The sequence below is a fragment of the Camelus dromedarius genome, chromosome 12 (assembly GCF_036321535.1).
Source record: "Camelus dromedarius isolate mCamDro1 chromosome 12, mCamDro1.pat, whole genome shotgun sequence".
NCBI lineage: Eukaryota > Metazoa > Chordata > Mammalia > Artiodactyla > Camelidae > Camelus > Camelus dromedarius.
In genome coordinates this window covers 71,890,938-71,912,119 of record NC_087447.1, presented here as the reverse complement: position 1 = coordinate 71,912,119, position 21,182 = coordinate 71,890,938, and the positions used below count along the sequence as shown (strand labels likewise).

Genomic DNA, 21,182 nt, shown 5'->3' with positions numbered 1-21,182 from the left:
CTTAGCGATAATATATAATCCCACATGAATTTAAATTTAATACACCTGCCCTAACTAATTCACCAAAGTGGAAGAAACATAATTTGGCCTACAGAGAACACCTCCCCTGATACAGATTTAGACTTGAGCCAAGTGTCCTCTGAGGCAGTGATTGTGTTTAAACACTGAAAGAAAAGTCCAATGAGGTTGTGCTACCTGAATCCCCATCCCTAGTGCTTCCTCCCCCTGCCACGTGTTGCTGTGGGGCTCTGAGTTGCCTGCTGTAAGCCGAGCATGATGTGTCTCGTTTCAGAGCATCAGCTCCTGCTGCCACGGGGTCCTGTTACTGGGCATCAGCATGTCCAACTGGGCCTCACTGTTTGTTCCAGATTTCAACCACTGATCAAATTCTTTTGGAATTGCTTTCCCTTGAAAGTTTGTTTTCTAAATTTTCCCTGCAACTGAGCATTTGTCTTGCTTTAGGCATAGTTCCACAAACATTTTTAGAGAAGGCAAAATTTGAATGGTGATTATCATTATTGAATAATAAGAGTAGAGGAGATGGATTTTTGAACTTGGCTTCAAACATTAGGGCCAAGTATACAAATCCTTACACAGGCCAGGCGAATTCTGAAGGTATGAGCCTCTGCTTTGTTCCCTGGAGGTACTTACAGATACTAGCCATCACGAATATCTTTAAAAGGGGTATTTCTCATCTAACAACAATTTAATAGTCAGTAAATCTGTATTACCTAAATTATGATGTGCTCTGAATGATATTTATCAGTTTTATTTATTGCATGGTAAAGTTGAGACTATAGTAACTAGTGTAATATAGATAAGGCAGTAAAGAAAGCATTATTTTGATAGTAAAGTATACGTTATAATATAAATACTATACTATATAATGAATACTATATAATAATTCCTGTGTAATACTATATAATACTACAGTATGACTATGGTAATATATAATAATTACTATATAATAAATATGATATAATACTATATATAATACTATAGTATGACTATAGTAATATATAATAATTACTATATAATAAATACTATATAATACTATATATAATACTATATAATACTATACTATGACTGTAGTAATATATAATAATTACTATATAATAAATACTATATAATACTATACAAAATACTATATAATACTATAGTATGACTATAGTAATATATAATAATTACTATATAATAAATACTATAGTGTAAGGACATGTACTATTCTATAAATATGCAACTCTGTAACTGTACCATTGTAGTCAAATTCTTTAGTACAGTTGGTATCGTTGCTGGTATAGTCAAAATAAACACATTTCTCCTCTCATCTAAACTTTGCATTCCATTGCTGTCCTATCTAAAGTGTCTATTTTAAACCACCTTAAAAAGTTTCTCAGCCAGTGCAGGCTTTTACAAGCGCTTTGGATTGCCACGGGTCCAGGAGAAGGCATGAGCAGGAGGTTCATGACCCTGATAACGGTATAAACGGCACTGTACAGGTGGAAAGGGGATTCAGGAGCAGTATCAAAGTAGGGAGATGGTTCAGAGATAATATAAAAGATGTTACCTTTTTATCTCACAGGAATACCTGGAAGTTTTCTTTAGAAGGTAACTTAGAAAAATGAATAACCATGCCAGTAAGATTTAAGTTCTTTCACTCACTGATATTTACAGTTTGTAAGTACATTTAGCTATAATTGCCTTCCTGTTTAATGTTAGAACTAACAGATTCTAAGTTTAACAACCTCAACGTACCTGGCATCATTCTATCACTTACAAACTGGAGGATCTATGTCAAATGACAGTAAACCAATGATTTCTGAGCATGCTTATTGGCCTCTGTAACTGTTAGTGCTAGCCAGATGGTTTTTAACATCTCACTGTGTGCCTAGCAAACTCTAGTTTGAAATAAAGTCTCTTTGAACAACAGAGTCCTGCATGTACCATAAAGACGGGTACCAGTCATCACTGCTGTCATATGTCTTACATCAGTCACAGGTACGCTTTCCCTGTGCTGACCTGACTGCGTGCGTTTTAGTCTCCATTAAAGACCCAAGCCCTAACTTTCCATCTTGATTATAGAACATACACTTCCTCTTTTCTGTGACAGTTCATTCTGGAGCATTTTGACCAAACAGCAAGATCTGGAAATTTAAAACTCCCTAGATCAACAAAAGATTGCTAGTTATTTGCATTCCTGTTTATGCTTATCTAGAAGGAAGATTGTTTTCCTTTCCTTAAAGTCTCATGTTGCCCAATGAATCAAAATGGCAGTAGTTTGTAAGAAAGCCATAAATAAAGACAATGAAAAAGAGCAGTCTCACTGTATGCAGAACTGTGAACCTCAAACCCTGGTTCAAAAAGATAGATCTTACAGGAAAACAGACAATCACCACAGAACAAATAGAGCAAGAAGATTTCAAAGATACTTTTGATAGAGGTATGCCCTCTGGATCTTGCTCTGATGACTGCAATTATTTTGAATTTCATCATTTGTACAGAAGGTGCCTGTTTGCCCATCTCTGTATTAGTTTGCCTCTTTTGAAACAGAAGGTTGCTAGTTGAATAAGAATTAGAATTTGAGCTTAAGAGCCTCCTGCTTAGTTGGGCTGGGGGTGGGGGAGTGAGGAGATGGGGGTAAGGTGAATGCTGGTTAGCCTTCAGTGTCTCCGAGACTGGACAAAGTGACTGTGGTTTTGGCATGCAGGGGCCAGCTTGCTCAGGAAATTGTGGCTTGCATAAAACAAAGCGCATAAACAAACTCTTCACCCAGGAAGCTGGGTTTAACAATTGCCTCATTAACAAGATCCAGGAAAGGACAGGAAAAGAGGGGGAAGCCAATAGCTGATAATTATACAGTTCTGGACAGATGAAGCCCTTCAGCGTCCCCCTAAACAATCCCTGTAGTGTGGATTTGACAAAGTGGCACATTTAAGAGGGAACATTCTTGCCATCAATGGCAGCCAGGCGCGCCCGTATCTGAGGGCCAAATTCAGTCCCTGGAACTTGACTTTATCAGTAGACACAAGACAGAGGACAAGGCAAGCTACCTCCACAGAGAATTAATTAAGAGCAAATGCTGCATCCTGTGAATGTAATCAATGGTCTGAACACTGATCTACAAATCAACCATTGCTTTCTCCCCTCCTATTTCTTTTAAATTATTTACACTAAGGTGCTCTTATAACTATCATTTCTTACAGCTACTATTTCTTTGCCACATGGCCTCATTGAAATCACATATTTCTCATATTGCATCATTATAAAATATAAAGACCTTTAAAGACCAAATACCCTGATGCCACTTTAAGTTTCCGAATGGCTGAAATCTTTTCGGGCAGAATTTTATCCTGGATAATTTATCTGTTTGGCTTTCTCCGTGCACATTTCTGCAGTCTCATATGGGAAGTGTGTTCAGATAAACCTGACATCAGAATTGCCATCATCCATACCCCAATTTTTGTCCTTACTGGCTAATTTTCTGTCTTCTTTAAAAACTGTCCCCTTTGAACCATGAACCCCTCTCTAAGTATTAGAGTGTTGTCTGCAAACACAAAACACCGGTTTAACGCAACCTGTTCAGCGCTGGATTTGCTCCTTACAACTGCCTCAGCTCTTCCCCGACCCGACACGCACACTCCAAGGACACTGCACTTCCCTTTCTGAAAACAATCATACACTTTTTATATTGTCTTCACTCTTATTAGGCAATAGGACAGTTCTCATTACCTTCGTTTTGTCAGAGGCTTACCAGAAACATCATTTTTCCAAGACCAGGTTCTTGGTTAAGTCCTTTAGCAAAGATGCTGATTTCTTCTTGAATCTGCGTTTTGTGTGAATCTCTCCTAAGCAGCACTGAGACCAGAGTAATTTGTCAGTTGTCGCTTTGGACCCCAGCTTTTCAACAATAGTCTTTATTACTTAAGGAAAATAGGAAACTCTGCCTCCTGGACATAAATATGTGAATTCTCTATGTCCAGGACCAAGTTTGTGCAAAGGGCAGATTTTACCAACATTTCCTTGAGAATTAAAGTCTCACTTTGAACACATGTGGACTGTTAACCACATGGGTGATGCTTTGCTCATGCGTCACATTTTTAGGAGCCTACGTGTGAACGATTCTGGATTCTTTTCTTACTGGGTCTGGTTTTACAGATCTTACTTACACCACACTCCCTTTGCAACCAGTGAGAGTGTGACTTGAGTAAGCCCCATAAAATCAGAGCCCAGTGTCCCCTCTGATCAGGATTGCGTTTATAAATAGATGTGATTTACAAAGTTAGCATCAATACATCAGGATTATCTAAAAGTTAATGATTCCGTAATAAATGAAACATTGAAATGGAAAAAAAAAGCGTTTGGAAGAAATTGATCATTTTTCTTACTCAGAAACTAGCAGGTAGGCATAATTTTCTGAAAAAAAAAAAAAAAAAAAGATAAAATGTAGACTTATTACTGACAAAATGAGAGTGTGCATTTTAGTGGCCAAAAAAAGTTGATGAGATATAGAAGCGTATGCTACCCATGTTTTAGGCCTACCGGAAGCAGCTAGTGTTCAACCAGTTTGGTTTTTATATGGCCTTAAAAGATATAGGTCAATTATAATTAAGTATCCTAAAAATTAAAAAAAAAAATTACCTGATTGTTGACCAAAAAAAAAAAAAACACAAAACAAACAAACAAAAAAAACTATGAAATGGAGAAAAAGAAAAACAAACAAACATACCATGTTCACACACAAAACAAAACAGTTCTCTCGGGGACATCAGGGAGGGTGGAATACTATAACAACACGCGCTCTATTGTTATATTATTCCACCCACCTTAATGAGGAGCCCTTGGGGGTGGCTACTCCGTAGCCCTTGGAATCCAGGTTTCCTCCCACTTTCATGGTGTCGCAGGGCTTCCGCTGCTCAATGTACTCGTTCATGGTGGACTCCAGCAGGAAGGCGAACTTGCCCTTGGACTTCCGGACGCGGGCCACTCCCTCAGCCGTAGTCCTAGTGAACACTGACGGTTCTGCTGATCGCATGTAGGTCCACATCTTTTCGTACACTGCTATTTTTGATCTCTGCAGGAAATTAAAACAAAATTAAATACAGGAAGGAAGGGAACAAGATGTTAACATTGGCTGAACTGAGAAGGCTCAAGAACCTTTTTACATTACCCTCTAATTCCAGTCTCACATAGAAACATTCTTCTTTTTCAATGAGAAAGCTGCCTCTTACAACTGTTTAAGAAAATCCCTGAAATCAAAGACATTTAAAAGTGGAACGTGAAAAAGCTGGTACCTTTTGTCATACTAACTTCCCTGCTCTACTGCTTAAAGAAGAATATATTATTATTATAAAATGTGAACTGCCATAAAGAGAGTGGTACTGAATTATAGCAAATAAGGAGACCTGTTATATTGTTTTATTTTCATATTTTTTCACTCCTCAAAGTTTTAACAAAAACCATTCTAAAAAAGATATGCACAAAACTTGCAGTCCCTACCAAGTTGGTAGTTGGTCACCAAAGGGGAAGGAGAAATCTGTCGTGGTTTACAAACCAAGTATCCATTAAGCAAGAATCAAACTCTAGGTCCACCAAAACACTTTTAGAATTTTTCTAACAAAATCTCCATATACATATACATACATATATATATACACATATACATATACATACATACATATATATATATATAATATATTAAACTTTAAAGACAATTGATTCCGGTTTTCCTAATTTATATTTTGGACAGTTCGTTTTTCTAATCTGACTTCAGCCAAGAAATTCACTTTTTGTCTATCTGGGCTCTATCTGTATTACTTCCCCTGCTTAATTTAGCTGATTCCTTTTGCAGGTATCTGTAGTCATATTAGATTTTTTTCATCCACATATTTTTCACATGAAAATATATCCACATGAACTCAAATGCCCCAAAGGATATATTTAATAAAATAGAAAAGCCTGAATCCTGTTTGGTGTTTGGTAATACAGTCATGCATGTAGGCTTTTATCTGGTGCAACTGCTTTTGTTCAATAGCGTGGTGTGGCAATTTTGCATCAGAATCCAAATAAAAAGTGATGGAGACTTCATTCAAACTTTAATCCATACATGAGGCCAGATCCTGCGTAGCACATGTATCTATTTATGCTGCCCTTGCTTTACTGACCAGAAGACAGACTCCAACAAGAAGCCGATCTTCAATGATCAACAAAGTACCTGAATAGCAAACTTAAGAATATGTGTCTTTGGGCAAAAGCAAAGTACTCAGGTGGATAAAGAAGCTGATAAAAGTGGTCTTCAAAATTTTGGCTTTGTAAGATGGAAATTTAGTAATAAATAAGAGATTGCATACTTGAACACCAAAAAAAAAAAGGCCCAGATATTTTATGTTATGTATATTTAAATGGTGATAAATATCAGAAGGGAAATAGACACCCAGTAATGTCATATGAATTGTTTTTACGTTATTAACACTTAAAAATATCTCATGAAATAGAGATTCTGATATGTCTGTGTATGTGTGTTCAAGTAATGACAGTTTACTTCTGGCTATACAAGTCCCCATGTTAGGAAATTGTATGCCAACTCTAATTCAATTGCAGAGATTCCATGTGGTTCCAGGACAGAAGAGTAGCTAGATTCAGAACCTGAAACCGTGACATCCCCTCGGGGCACCATATCGCCCAGCCTCAGTCATTCCATCTCTAATAATGAAGTTCTCCTCCAGAGAATGAATGCTTCCACTTTACCATGAGTTTCAATCTCTGAAAATTATAAACTCTCTGGATCACTCGATACTAACTGTCCTTAAACATTTATTCTGATGATTTCAATTTAGAGAAGTGTTGGTAAACACCATCTTTTAGGTATAGAATCACTTTTTAAAATATATCGATGACTTGAGAGTTTCACGCAAAAAGGTACAGAGTCCTATATGTATTATTTGCTTCACTATGTAGACTACACTCCAAACAGAAGAAATAAAATCTGAGTGCATTTTGATTGAAGTATTTTTGAAAAATTCAAAGAATATGAGAATCATGCTAGTTATTTGGCAATTTTCCAGTTACTATTCTGTAGCTTATTAAAGGAACAGGAAACAGCTAAAGAAAACTAACACAACAAAATGGAAAAAGAGTATTTTTAGGGCCTAGTAATTATGAAGCTAATTTAACTATATAGAATACAACATAATATTAAGGCAAATGATTCCTTTTTAAAGGAATAAAATATCCTTAAGCCACTGACATTTTATAGAAGTCTATTTGCATAATATTAATGTGAGGGAAATTACTACTGCATTTGTTTAAATATATTGAATTACATATTCTTTAAGTGCAAAAGAAGTTAAATGAATTCCTTTAAAATCCAGAAGAAAGAGAAATCCATAGTGTTGTTATGCTTAACTTAGCAGGTCGTAAATATAATAGAAATTATAGAATACAGACTCCCAGTGGAAAATTGAGGAATGGTGAAAGCAACTCTGGAAAAAAACATTTACACGATGTGTCACTTCGTTAATGTTTAGAGATTCTGATTCTGATTTAAAGGGGTATGGCTTACATAAAGTCACACCCATATGGCGAAGGGGGTAGGGTGGGGGAAATTCAAAAGGTAAAGGACTGGAAATAATGTCCCAGTGCCTTATCTCTGACTGTAAGAGGATGCTTGCTAAGCAATGAGGGCAAGATAATCTTCATAAGTTTGGTGAAGTCAGGGTAACATGAGGACATTTCTGCAGGCCCAGCAAGCCCATAAACACAGTGACAACGGGACTTTTAACACCCTCAACTGTGACATGTGCTTAAAGATCAGGTTTGAGGAGTGCACACGCTCAAGGTAATAAGCAAAGATAATACGTCATTATTTTTTAAAATTATAAAATTAATCTCAGATTTACTTGTTTCATCTTCACTGTGAAACTCAATGCATGGGGAACTATCTTGTTTAAAGCACGGTTTTATGACTGAAAATAAATCTTGGAGTTTTAAAAATATGCTGTCCTTTTAATTTCTCAAAATTAAGTACTCTGCCATTTCTGCTTTGAGTAGAAAATATGTAAAAATGTCATGCCTTCTAGTTGATATTTACATCGTTATGAAGTGAATTACTTCCTGCTTTCAGTAGCTTACGCAGCAAGACTGATGCAGTAAGAGCTCATTAATGCACTATTTGATAACAGTGCAAGTCCTGAGATAGTAATCCACCTCACTCATGCCTTCATGATTTCACTGATGACCGAAACAGGCACGGGCTAAAATCCGCACTGAAATGAAAATCAGTGTGTTCAAATCACGTGTGTAATAATGTAAAACTATCAATACAAAGGCCTGTCTTTAAGTGACAAGTACAAACTTCCTTTTTTGGGGGGAGGAAGAAATTAGGTTTAATATTTTTATTTATTTATTTTGTAACAGATGTAATGGGGATTGAGCCCAGGACGTCATGCATGCTAAGGATGCAGCTCTACCACTGAGCTATACCCTTCCTTTAAATACCTCTGTGTTTATGCTTAACAAGGTGCATAGAACATGAAACATTTCAAGTTCTATAATGGGCAACAGTTGAATTTAGATGTAATTTCCCTCCATGGCCTAATTCTTTTTGCAGAAGAATTGCAGCATTTTTTGAAGTGCTGAGTATAGGTAACCGCCTGAAGCAGTTTAGGGAAGTTGGCAGATGTGCCATTATTGGGTTCTGATGAGAAAACATTTCTGGCAAGGGCAAAAATACCCTTCACATTCTGTTTCCTCAACCCATGAGACAAATGGTTTATTTAAACCAGGTCATCACGTATGGGAGGGAAGGGAGAACACAGGGTAGGAAATGAATGAGATTTTTATCAGAGATCCTGAATGTATGCATTCTTGGAAGTGTGTTTCTGGGGAAAATGTTTTTCTTGTCCTATTAGGGTTCAAATTATTCCGTAACAATAAATACCTGTACTTACAAAAACCTTTCAATTTTAAAACAAATTGAGTGGGAGAGAAAGGAAACGGCATGGTGATGGCACAGCTCATGTGGAAAGCTCTCTAAATTGAAGAAGCAGCTTCCCTTAATGTGAGGGAAATTTCTGTATTTCTTATCAATATATTCTCTTATCTACTAGTTTTTAGAGCTTGAGCAATTTTTAAAAACTCTATAAAGATTAGAAATAACATGTTCAATGTACTTGATGCCACCGAACTTTACAGTGAGCTATTTTTGAAACGTTTTCAAGGAATCAATATGACATTACTTTCTCCCTTTTTCACTCAAGGCAGAGCGATGAACCTGCAAATATTTGTTTTACTTCCATGAAGATCAGTCATCATTTTTCAGTAAAATGGAAGTGAGAGCACAAATTTGTATTCTATTTGGATGCATATACATAACTGTTTTTAGGCAAAAATCACTACATTTTACCAGCTGTCCTTTGGATGGAAACTTACAGATGTCCAGCAAGGTACTGAAATTATGCTAAAATGTATTAAAGCAGTACACTGCTATTATTAAGCTTTAGAGACTGGAATGTATGCAGTAAGTTAAAAAAATTGCCTAAATAAGTTTCTCCATTGAATACTGTTAATAAAATCTGGTGTCATGAGTATTATTTTGTTTTAGAAAAATCTACAAATACTTTATAATTAATTTACAAATTTTATATCTATTAGCAATTCTCCCAATTGTTGATAAAGACGATTTTATTTAAAGAAAATGTCTAGGAGTCACATTTGTGGGTGCAGGAGAGCCTCTGGCAAGGAAAGCCTGGAAAGGCGATGCATAGCTGTCCATGGTGGGGAGGGAGGCACCCGGGCCCACGGCTACACTTGGGGAAGAGCCAGAGGAGGCCTGGGCCATGCCTGCAAAGGGTGCTCCACGCTGACCCCAAGGAAAGGCCAGACACAAAGCCCTGCTTGCTGCAAAAGGGACACGTGAGGTGCCAGTTCTCAAGGGCTGACAGCTCTGCCTGCCACATGTACTCCCCACAACAGGAGAGAATCACCTTCTACTTGCGCTTTCTGTCCTGTTTTTTTATTGTTGTTTTTTGGGTTTTTTTTTTGTGTTTTTAGACAATGCCCAGTGATGGATTTGACAGAATTTTTGAGTTATCTGTTCCAGATTTAGTGTTACATAAACATCTGCAGTATATAAGAATACCATAATTGAATCTTTTTTAAAAAAGAGAAATATCTTACTGAAACTCAGTTGCATGAAAGTTAAGGCTGGTTTATGGAGTAGCACATTTTGTTGTTTTTAATTTCCAAGCTGAGTGAGTTTTACAAAGTGTGTATCTTTGGACTTCAGTAAAACCAAAGTAAAAGAGATTCACTGATCAAAACTCCATCCTTACATTGGTCCAAAACCCCCCAAATACCTGGCAAGTCAAAGGAATCATACCCATATGTGAAACTCAATTATATCAGTTTGAACAATTTTATCTGCAAAAGCAGAGAAATCAGCACAGATGAAATATAAAGTCTTACAAAGGTGCTAGAACTTAATACTTTTTGCTCCCATTATCTTGTGAGAAAGCAAACATATTGCCTTGAAATCTATTGTTACAGAATAGATTATAGAATAATAAACCTTAAGTTTTTGGGGATTCAAATGCCGCAAGTTAAATGTATTCTTTAAAAAAAGGAAAAAAAAAAGCTTTGCTTTCATTTTTATGCTCTAAGTCCCAAAGTATAAAATAAATCCAATCTTGCAAGATGATGTATCTTCACAGCATTCTCAACAATGGGCTCTTTGGGATAATTATGTTATAAAGTTGCTGTATTTACCTTTTTGTTGTTACTTTTCCTTAGGGAGGGCTCCTCTTGCAACGTGAATAAATCAATTAGCTTTTGCAAATTAAAGTGATTATAAAATCCAAGTAGGATTATAATTAAATCCTACTTGGATTTAATTATACATTAAACATAAACATTAAGCATTAAACATAGCAGTTACCATTGTGTTTGCAAAACCTGCTACAGCCAGAGCCCATCATACTCTTATTGGTAAATTGTAAATTGCCTGAATTTCAAAGTTATGACTATTTCATTGTTAGTTTCCCCTCAACTTACTCTGAAGAATTCTTTTGTTGACCCTGAATCCAATGTTCCATAGGCAATTTCTGTTTGTTTGGCCAGGTCTTCCGCACTTTCTATGGGCGAGACCATTCTCTCAACCGTCAGGAAAGCAGCGAGGTTAGCAGTATAAGATGATATAATGATGAGCGTAAAGAACCACCAAACACCTCCAACAATTCGACCTGAAAGGGATCTAAACACGGATAAGATAATGCACATTTTCCTTTCTATAATCGGCATAGAGAAAGGAAAGAAAAAACATCAATTCACCATGTATGTTCAAAAATAATTGCAAATATCATTTTTATTTTCTGACAGTCTACTCAAGAATTATTCTAATATTTCTGTAACACTTGATAACTTTCATGCTATATGGAATGTACAAATGCCGCTGGAAATAAAGAAACGTTTTCCTTTTCATTGTTTAATTGGCAGAAACGTGGAACTTAAAGCCTTTCCTTCAGGTCCAGAAAAGGAATACTTACTTAAATTCATTGAGTCCCCTCTTACATTTTGCACCTCTGAAATTAAGATGCAGCTCATGTTTGATGAGATAAAACACAGTACCATAGTTTAATTGGCAGCACTGTTTCTCTCTTGATGGTGTATAAAATCGCAATACATCTTAACAATGGGTGAGCTCTCAAGTTGGCTACAAGCTGGTAGATGCTTTTCTGAGAAAACTTCTTTTTACCTTCAATCAGAGCCACGCCAGGATGGTTGGGACATATGCCCAAGTGGGGCTGGCACAGACGATGATCCAGGATTGGTCTCAAAGTAACTACAGTTGAACATTTTTGTTTGTTTGATATTTTATTTCTTATCTGAGTGGAAGATGAGCTATGTCTTAAGCATCTTTAGATACTGGTATGAAAATATTCTCTCTGCTATTGCCCATGTAAGACCAAAGCATGTGACTTGTCAATGGGCAGTGTGAAAACACTAAAAACTGATGCTAGAGTTCAAAAAAATGTTCTCTCTTCACCCTTTCTCTGGCTACTAAGGATATGTGGGTGAGGAGAGGAAAAGTGAGAATGGAATGAATACAAAATTCATAGCATATTCATAATTGATCTCAATTGATAAGACAAACTATTTAAATTTCCCGTAAGAAACCTTGTTTCTTAAGTGAGGAAAATTTTCCTATATTCCACAGCCTTTCTAGGCTTAAAATGCTCCCTTCTTAACCATTATAAGTGGCATCTGTTGTTTTTAACTTAGCATTTGCTTAATCCTGGTTTTAAAAGCCATAAAACCACTGCTTGATTTGCTTTGATTTCTTTTCATTTCATTAATTGAGAGTTATTGATTCAAATTCCTGTGTTACTGGGATTTAAACACACTGATAGTATTCTTGGGTCTTAAGGAAGGCAAACCGCATTGTAGCTAAAATGACTCTTTTTGAGAAAAAGTTATGTTTCTTTATAAAATACATTTATTTGCAATACTAATATAAATCACTATTTAAATTCAATTCTTAGCTTCTCCTGCCTTCAGCTACCTTTTCTGAGAGAAATTTGGTATTTTTCATGCAGCCCGAGATTGGCTGCATTTCTGGCAAACATAACTGAAACGTGTCTTGATGGCATCAGAAGTGAGCCGTGACTCCAAGGATAATGAAAACCAGTATCGTATTTATATTGCTGACTTCTTGGTTAATGCTTAGCTGTTTATGCATTGCTGGATAGAACAATGTGTACCTGGTACCCACTATATTGACTCATTGGTTTTAGTTAACTCCATCGCAGAAATCTCTCTCTTAAGCTACATGGGATGTAAATCAAGTTCAAAATTAATTTTCAAAAATGAACAACATTTGATTTTGAAAAGGAGACATGAAAATAAATTCCTACTCTTAACGATTTGGATTTAGCTTCTGTCCATCAAATCACTGAAGAGAATATTAATAAAAAGTGTTTTTTGAGATTTTTGATGGGTTCCATATGTTACTTTTCCATTGGGAAATTCGTTTTTATGATGTAGCCTCACTTTGTGCTAATTTGGAAAAATTGGCTATGAATATATTTTTGATTAATTTGGAGATTGCAAGGTTTTTCTGTGCTTCAAGCAATGCTCTGCCTCCAGGAAAAAAACATAGAGAGAGACTTTCTGCACAATGTTTAAATTTACTGGGGAATTGGCAAAGAACTTAAGAGATTTGAAACTAACCTGGGTGAAATGTCACATCCTTGTTGCATAAAAGCACCCAGGGAAAACCAGAGGCTGTTGAAGATGCCAAACTCATTGGGAGGCTGGTCACTGGGTCCTTCCTTTCCATCTTCTGGCTCTTCCGTGTGCCACTCATATGGACTAAACCTACTAACTAGAAACAAGACCACGCTGACACCAATGTAGGCAAAGACTATGCACATCCAAATCTCATAGGCCAGAGGATCCAAGAAGGAAAACACTCCTGGTTTAGATTTCTGAGGCTTTTTGATCATAATAGATATGCCCAAACTCATGAAGGGCTTGGAGAAGTCAATGACCTCTTCTCGGACCAAAGTGATTGTCAGAGGGGCAATAGCAATCTCTGCTTTCTATAAGAGAAAAGACACGTGAAAACACATAGGTTAATAGATTTTATGAAGCAATTAGTACTGGACTGATCCACTCAAAGCTAAGTAGTTACGTATTCTACATTTATTTTTTTGGAATGCCAACAATTAATAACGCCAGTGACAAATACAAAGATGAACAGTGGATTTGTTTTCATAAGATTCTATATATAACTTTGCACAAAATATTTTTATTGGTGCTAGAAATTAGAAAAAAAGAAGAGAAAGTAGACACAAGCCAAAATAACTTGAGCTTAAATAACGACATTAGTCTTTAAGGGTCTGGGATGGTGCAAAGGCGGATATTTGATAGTTTTTCCATGTGGCTGAATTTGTAAATTTCTTGGCCAGAATTTCTGCTATGTTGCAGTCTTTTCTGTTTCATTTAGAATGTTGCCACTGATTTGTTATTCATTCCTTGATATTATGAATTGAAAATTTCAAACATTCTTCTTTTTCACTCCTTTCCAGTGATGAGAAAACCTATCATAAAGTTTATATTTGTGAGATAGAAGAAACCCCACTGTTTGACAACATTTTTCAACTCAGCGCACACACAAAAATCTGGAAATTGGCACCTATTCACATACTTTGATTTTCTACTTTCAGTTTCTAAAAATGGTTTTGGAAAACAGTAAATTCATTTCTCACGTATTATTATTAATAAGACACCAGCTTCCATTTTCATTCTGTGATTTTGAGCAACTTTTCTGAGCCCATTTCCAAAATCTCTAAAATGAATTATCTTCTTTCTTGTTTACCTCATTGCACTATTTTGATTATCTCATAAACCAATCTTAATAAAATACTGCGAGCATTTCCTGAGGAATTATGTGTCTGATTAAAACATTTTAAATGGTGGCTCACTTAATTCTTATAAACAGATAAACAATCTTATGTTTATCATTGTTTTATAGATGACAAAATTGAGACTCAAATGAGTTTTACACATCATGGCAGCTCTGTGATTTGAGCTCGTGCTTCTTCCATTAAATCATGCCACCTCTAAAATCAAATGAAATGAAATATGGTGAAAAAACTGTAAACGGTTACATAATCTACAAATGAAAAAAAGGTTTTCTGATTATTTTGAAAGGAAAATATTTGGCATTAGAATGGAATCGGAAACACAGACATATGTTCTTACAGAGTGGCTGCCATTCTTACATTCCCTCTGTGTGTCCTCAGGTCCCTAATTTGAGATGATGGCCACCAGCTTGATACAAAGGCATCTAGAGGGTTAGCATGAGCAATGTACTCTGGCCGGCAAGTTACCCACTGAGAATTAACTGCATGTGCCTTCAAGTGGGAATAAACTTAGTTCACTTCATAAACACCCACATATATAAAAGCCAGAATTATTGCTGAGAGGCTACTGTTTCCTTCATTGTTATTATTAACTGCATGATTTTTATTATACGGTGATATATGAAGTAGCTATAGAAAAATTAGTATATAAAAACAGAACCAGAAAATTAGGAAAAGTTATCTCCATTTCCTTCACCTACTCTTACTTTTCTTTACATATGCCCTCCTAGACATTGTTTTACAAATATTATTTTACTTATTTTAAAACGGGATACTACAGAGCACTGTATTTTATAATTCCTTTTCTTAAGAAAATATGATGAGTTAATTTTATTTCCATGTATTAAAAATAAGTGTTAATGACTGCAAATATTTTATCATGTTAAGGGTCAAAATTTACTCAATTTATTATTTTGGGGGAGATTTGTATTGTTTCCAGTTTTACACAATTTATAACATGGATGATAGGAACATCTTTGAAGACATATATCTCTATTATTTAAAATAAATTTCTAGAAGGGGATTGCTGGTCTAAATAGTAACAATCTTTTTCATGCTCATTACACGTTTTGTCCAACTTTTCTCCAGAAAGGTCATGCAAATTTCTATTGCTACCAGCACGGTGTGACAGCACCTTCAGCTTGGAACCTTGGATATCCTGTATGTACCTTTATTCTCATTTCTCTTCACCAATTCGCCATATGGCAAATTAAATCTCACTGTATTGATTTGATTTTTTTTTTTTGTAAAACAAATAACCACTGAAATTTCCTCCTTTTATGTATCATATGTCATGATCTGCCCCTATTTTCCGTAGGGGTATTCACTTTTTACTTGCTAATTTGTAAGTGTTTTTGAATATATTAAAAACATTATTTTCCATATATATTTTAAATATTCTCCCTAGTCATCATTTTGTTTACAAAACTTAGTTCATGGTACTTTACTGCAATATACATGCTTTAACATTTTGCCGTAGTCATATAAAATTATCTTTTTGTGTTTTCAACCTTTAGTTTCATGCTTAGAAAATTCCTTTTCATATCATGTAATCAATCTCAGTCATATATTTTTATTCTAGTACCTATAACCTCTCAATAATTTATCTAGCATATCACATGATAATATGTTACACAATTGTTAATTTTCCAAGCAGTTGTCCTGCTTTCCCAATAGGAATAAATGAATAATGCGTTCTTTCACTGATTTGAAATACCACCTTTCACATCCTACATTGTTCTGTGTGGTATCTTCTGAAATTTTTTAATACTACAAATTACCACTAAATAGAGTAAAAGCCTTAAAAATAGAGAAACATGAAGAGAAGTAAAGGGGTGCCCAGTAAAACTAGATGCAACAGAAGCCAACATTAGGTGACGGTGGTGACAGCAATGTTCAGTGAGGGCACGTTTGAAGTTCTGAAATTTGTGATTTGAAAGAGATCAGTGAACAGAAGATTACATCTGAGTTTTCTCGGCTAACATCAAAGATGTTGCGTATGCCTTGTTCCATTATCTCTCAGTGATTCCCCAAATTGTGTGAAATATCTCCTAGAAGAGCTTGATAATATTTGGATTCTTGAGGACCTCTGGAGCGCGTCTCATGAACCAGCATTTTAACACAGACCACAAGTAATTCTGGTGTTGGTAGGCCATGGAACTTGCTTTGAGACCTGTGACCTTGAATGACCTTGTTTGGATTAAAATACATACACATATGCACAGCAGGGCCGAGGAGAAGACCCTGGAGCAGTGTGCCACGGAAGATCACATATTAAACTTGCCACAGTGTGTGGCTGTGACAAGAAGATAGGACCCGAGAGTGTAAAGGAGGTTTTGGGCTTCAGGGTCACCACCTGTTGGTATGCTCAGATTGTATGTGAGTGTTTCACAGATAATCTATTCCTAACAATGACAGTGACAAAGTTAGCAAAGAATTAAGTTAAAAAAAAATAAATGGATTCAAAGTTAATCATTTTGTTGGCTTTGTTGGGTAGAAGAAAAATAGATGGAGTTTTAATTAGGGCCCTGCAAGCTGGGGATTTGTGTGTGTGTTAGCAGTGAGAAAGGAAAATAGTTGAGAAGCAAGTAAAGACTTTGCAGACACCAGAACAGAAAGTACCAAATTTCTGCAGAAAGTGCATGAGCAGGGGAACAATTCCTTTCGGGGAAAAAAGTGGACAACTCAAGTGGCAGAGATCAGGGTATTTAAATCCTTGCAGATAATGTGTTTTCTCGTGTCTCTCTGAGCACTGCCTGACTTTGAGACTTTCTGTGCCTGTGATGTGTGGACCACTGATACAACTTTTTTGTTGTTTAATTATGCAACTCTCTTCATATCATTTGTTTTGATTGCTTAAACAATTATTATCCCAGTAAAGTTTGGTCAGAGCCCTTGCAAACGGCTGAGCCTGGGCTGCCAAATGGGTAAGGACTCCAGAGAACCTAGAAGGTAACTCGGGTTAGTTAGTTAGTTAGTTAGTTAGTTAACCTAGAAGGTAACTTGTCCATAATTCATTGGTTAAGCCAAGTATGAGTTTTCAGGACGAAATACTCAATGTACTTTCTGAAGAAAATGAATTACTGTAGTTCTAACAACTAAGTTAATGTTCACATTTAAGATCCTGCTTATTGTATCAAAAGTTTAACATGGTACCAAGGAACACAAGCTTTAGGGACCCTTTTTCTCAATATCAGTTGATGAGCCTTGCAGTAAAATAATTTATGATTTTTTAAAACTGCAAAGTTTGTTGTTCTTATTTAGGGCGCCTAACTAGTCAGTAGTTCTTGCAAATGAATATAAAACTGATCGCTCTTTAATGCCAAACAGGTTCCCCTCGTGGCTGACGTTCGAGCTACTGTACTGAATAGTGCGGTGAACGTTCACTGCTTCGCGGTCTGAAAAGCAGGACGCGGAATCATGGAACTACGGAGTTACAGTTCTGGCTCGGGAAGTGAGCCCTGTCAAGACTTTTAGTTACGTTCTAAATCATTCTACCTTTATTCTTTTCCGGGGATGGATGACTTTTGTGTAATCCTTTATTTCAAAGGGATCTTGTGAGAATTAATCAAGAGTGTGCTTTGAAGGTGAAATTTGTGAAATAGGAAATTTTCATATGGGAATACATTTCAAGTGATGGGACTTTTGTTGGTTACTTGATGAATGGAGCTTACTGTGAGCTCTAGGTTTAGTTTCTAGACTTTGGAAATATCATACCTTCGCTAGCATTTGATTAACTGCTGGCTTGACTTTGACACTTTGCAGTTGTGGCTGAAGAGACCCGTCTTGCTCTGAATCAGGCAGGAATGCCTACATTGAATTTGCCCTTGGCTATGAATATGTACACTCAGTATCTGGTGAACTCAAAGCGAAGGGCATGACGTGATTTCATGTGAGGCCCCCTATGGAGTAAATTCTAGCTTTTGTGTTTTGCTATGTAGGAAAAAAAGGATGACATTGTATACAATTTAAATTTACTGTATTCAGCAGAGTTATAAGAATCCCCCATGTGAATACTATAACAGATGCTGAAGTAGTTTAGTGATCACTTCACCAATTACTTACAAGATATTTAGCTGTAAATACAACCAACAGGGATATAAATAACTAGCTAAAACAGGTCCAACTTTGTGCTGCTGAAGGAAATTTGCTCCTTATAATTATCAAGTAACAGATTACTAGTGGAGTTTTTTTGTAGTTTTCAAAACAGCATGTCTATGGCATAGCAGACAGAATAAGGCTTAAGGGAATAATCATTACAGATACAGAAGTTAGTGTTTTTTTTTTTAAATAGAACATCATATTCTGAATGTTTATCTTCTGGTAGTTATCAAGTGTTAGTTTCTCTCATTGTTTGGGAATCGCCTTATTAATGAAATAGAGAGACATTTGAACGTCGCATATACTTCTTTAAATATAACTGCAAATTTGCAAAATAGCAATAGACAGTTAAAAACTGATATGTGCCCAAGTGAAAAAAAAAAACGTTTCCAGTTTATGTAAGTAAATTCTTCAATAGATTGATTTGCTTACCCCATAAACAAGTTCTCCTACCATCCCATTCCAGATTTTTGTGTCTGCATCCCTTGCTCCATATTTTCCATCAGGGACAATGGCAATTTTATACTTGATACCAATATGTTTTGCAATTTCAGATGCCAAATCTACACAGTATCCTTCATACTTGTCATTTCCTTCAAACATTTCGTGATTTTTCTTGTACATAACATATGGGGATTCCTATAATGAGAGAAGTAGAACTGTAAAGGAGAAATGATAAAACATTCAAAAATCTTTATGCAACCATCAGTTTCAGAATTTAACAAAACATATGTCTAGTAGTAGCATATGCACTGATTTTGTGTGCCAAGAAATCAAGAATAAAACAGATGAATATATAAATATGCTTAGAAGTATATTAATTTGCCTTACAGTGGATACTAAAAGTGAAATCTTTAAAATACTTTTCTATTGAGTGATTATGATATACCTACCATTGTGACTGTAATAAGAAAAATATACCTTAATAATTGGCTAGAGAATCATAAATTATCACCTTTAGCAATGAAATGACTATTTCCAAAATATCTTATGAAGCTGAAGACCATTTAGAAGTCTGCTTAATGTAATAAAAGACTCATTCAAGGTTACAGGTCTCCATAGTCTGCATCTTGTTTAGCCACACTCAACTGAGACTTCCTTTAGGAAAAGAGCTAGATAATTTTTCTTGGCTCTCTAGCATTTAGCAAGATGCCTTTTTCAGAGCAGGCGTTAACATGTTCAAAGAAGAAATGAATTAGTTGTTTAAAAAATTTTATATACTAATATGCATTAAATTGGCTTTCCTAAAATTGTCCATATTTTGGCTTTAATGAAGTTATGTCCCATGAGTTTTTATTCTATTATAAAATACGTCCCGAATGAAAGCTAATTGTGACAATCACACACTTCAAATGATAGTCCCATTTAGTTTCGGAAGCAAGTTAGACAAAATATGATGAAGAATTATTGTGAAAATCCTTATAAAATGAAAACGATTATTGGCGGCTAATAGTAACTAAATGGTTTTCGGTTCACACACACGCACGCGCACACACACGCATGCACACTCCTAATTCAAAACATTTAAAGTCCATGAAACTGAAGAGACATGTTAGCAAAAAAACACTTGATTTTATAAATAAAACCTAAAGCCATCAACTAAAAGCCCTGGGAACAGGCAATACATACAGAACTCCTGGTCACACTTCAGATTTTTTATTCGTTGGCAGACAAGGAGTGACCACTTTTGACCACAACGCCACTGAAGTCATGTTTATATTTTATAAAATTTACTGTGACATTCATTTAGTAATTTTGAAATGAATCTTCTCTTTTCTCCCAGCAAAAGTGTAATTGGGAAAGTTGAAATTGCTCTTAAAACTCTTGATTAGAAGGTCATTTACTTTGCATAACATGGCAGTTTCTATGCTAACTTTGATTTTGCTTTTGAGTATTTTGTAAACGTAAAAACTACTTCTAAAAACTTCATAAAACTGTAAATTACATGATACATGATTTTCTCATAGAAATGCCCTAAATAACTCCATTGTGGGCAATTGTGCAGAAGTGGTCCTTGTATTATTTCCTTAAATCCTGCCTTAGGGAGACATGGCCAAGTGACCCAGAAATCTCTCAGTGTATTGAACTTGATGAGTATTCTAACACTGGACCTGAGTAAAGAAAGATTCTCCACCTACAATATAAAGGCAGCTAATTGTCACCTTAGGTGGATAAAAATGATTTGTTAGCTTATAGAATACATTCTCCAAGCATAATGTGTTTTGCAAATTATAAAAGTGATTTTGAAACTTGGTGAGTTGTTGCAAAACATTGTTAATTTCTAAGATATACCATGGAATGCCAGTAGTTAAAAAGAACCAATCCATTCATTTCCTCTAGTTTCTTCTGGCAATAGCTAATTAAAATATGGAAGCATATGTATAAAAAAGCAAGAATGACATTTGGGTAATGCGTAACATTCTAAATGAAACGGCTGTTAGTTAACAAAGTTGAGAGGTTTTCAGAAGGAGCATCGCTAAGGCTCACATTTGGTACTAAGGCTGATACATTCTAAAGGGTCTGAACTATTTGAACACATGAATTTTAGCCCTCAAATATATATATATTACCATATTAGCTTGTGTACGGAAGTTTCCCTAGATAGGATTATCATCCAATTTGCAAAATCCCATCTACATTATATAATAAACAATTTGCTTCATT

The 21,182-nt window shown here is 35.6% G+C and overlaps 1 protein-coding gene across 8 annotated transcripts in view; it reads right to left on the bottom strand.

Annotated features, from left to right (window-relative positions):
• GRIA4 (glutamate ionotropic receptor AMPA type subunit 4) overlaps nucleotides 1-21,182 on the bottom strand; it is a 432,578-nt gene that overhangs the window by 47,499 nt on the left and 363,897 nt on the right. For all 8 annotated transcript variants that reach the window (XM_064492857.1, XM_064492858.1, XM_031460664.2 and 5 more), the window contains 4 exons: nucleotides 18,951-19,157; nucleotides 13,222-13,592; nucleotides 11,047-11,245; nucleotides 4,824-5,071 (listed from right to left, as the gene is read on the bottom strand). In XM_064492857.1, coding sequence (XP_064348927.1) covers nucleotides 4,824-5,071; nucleotides 11,047-11,245; nucleotides 13,222-13,592; nucleotides 18,951-19,157 — 1,025 coding nt within the window. The remainder of the gene's footprint in view (nucleotides 1-4,823; nucleotides 5,072-11,046; nucleotides 11,246-13,221; nucleotides 13,593-18,950; nucleotides 19,158-21,182) is intronic.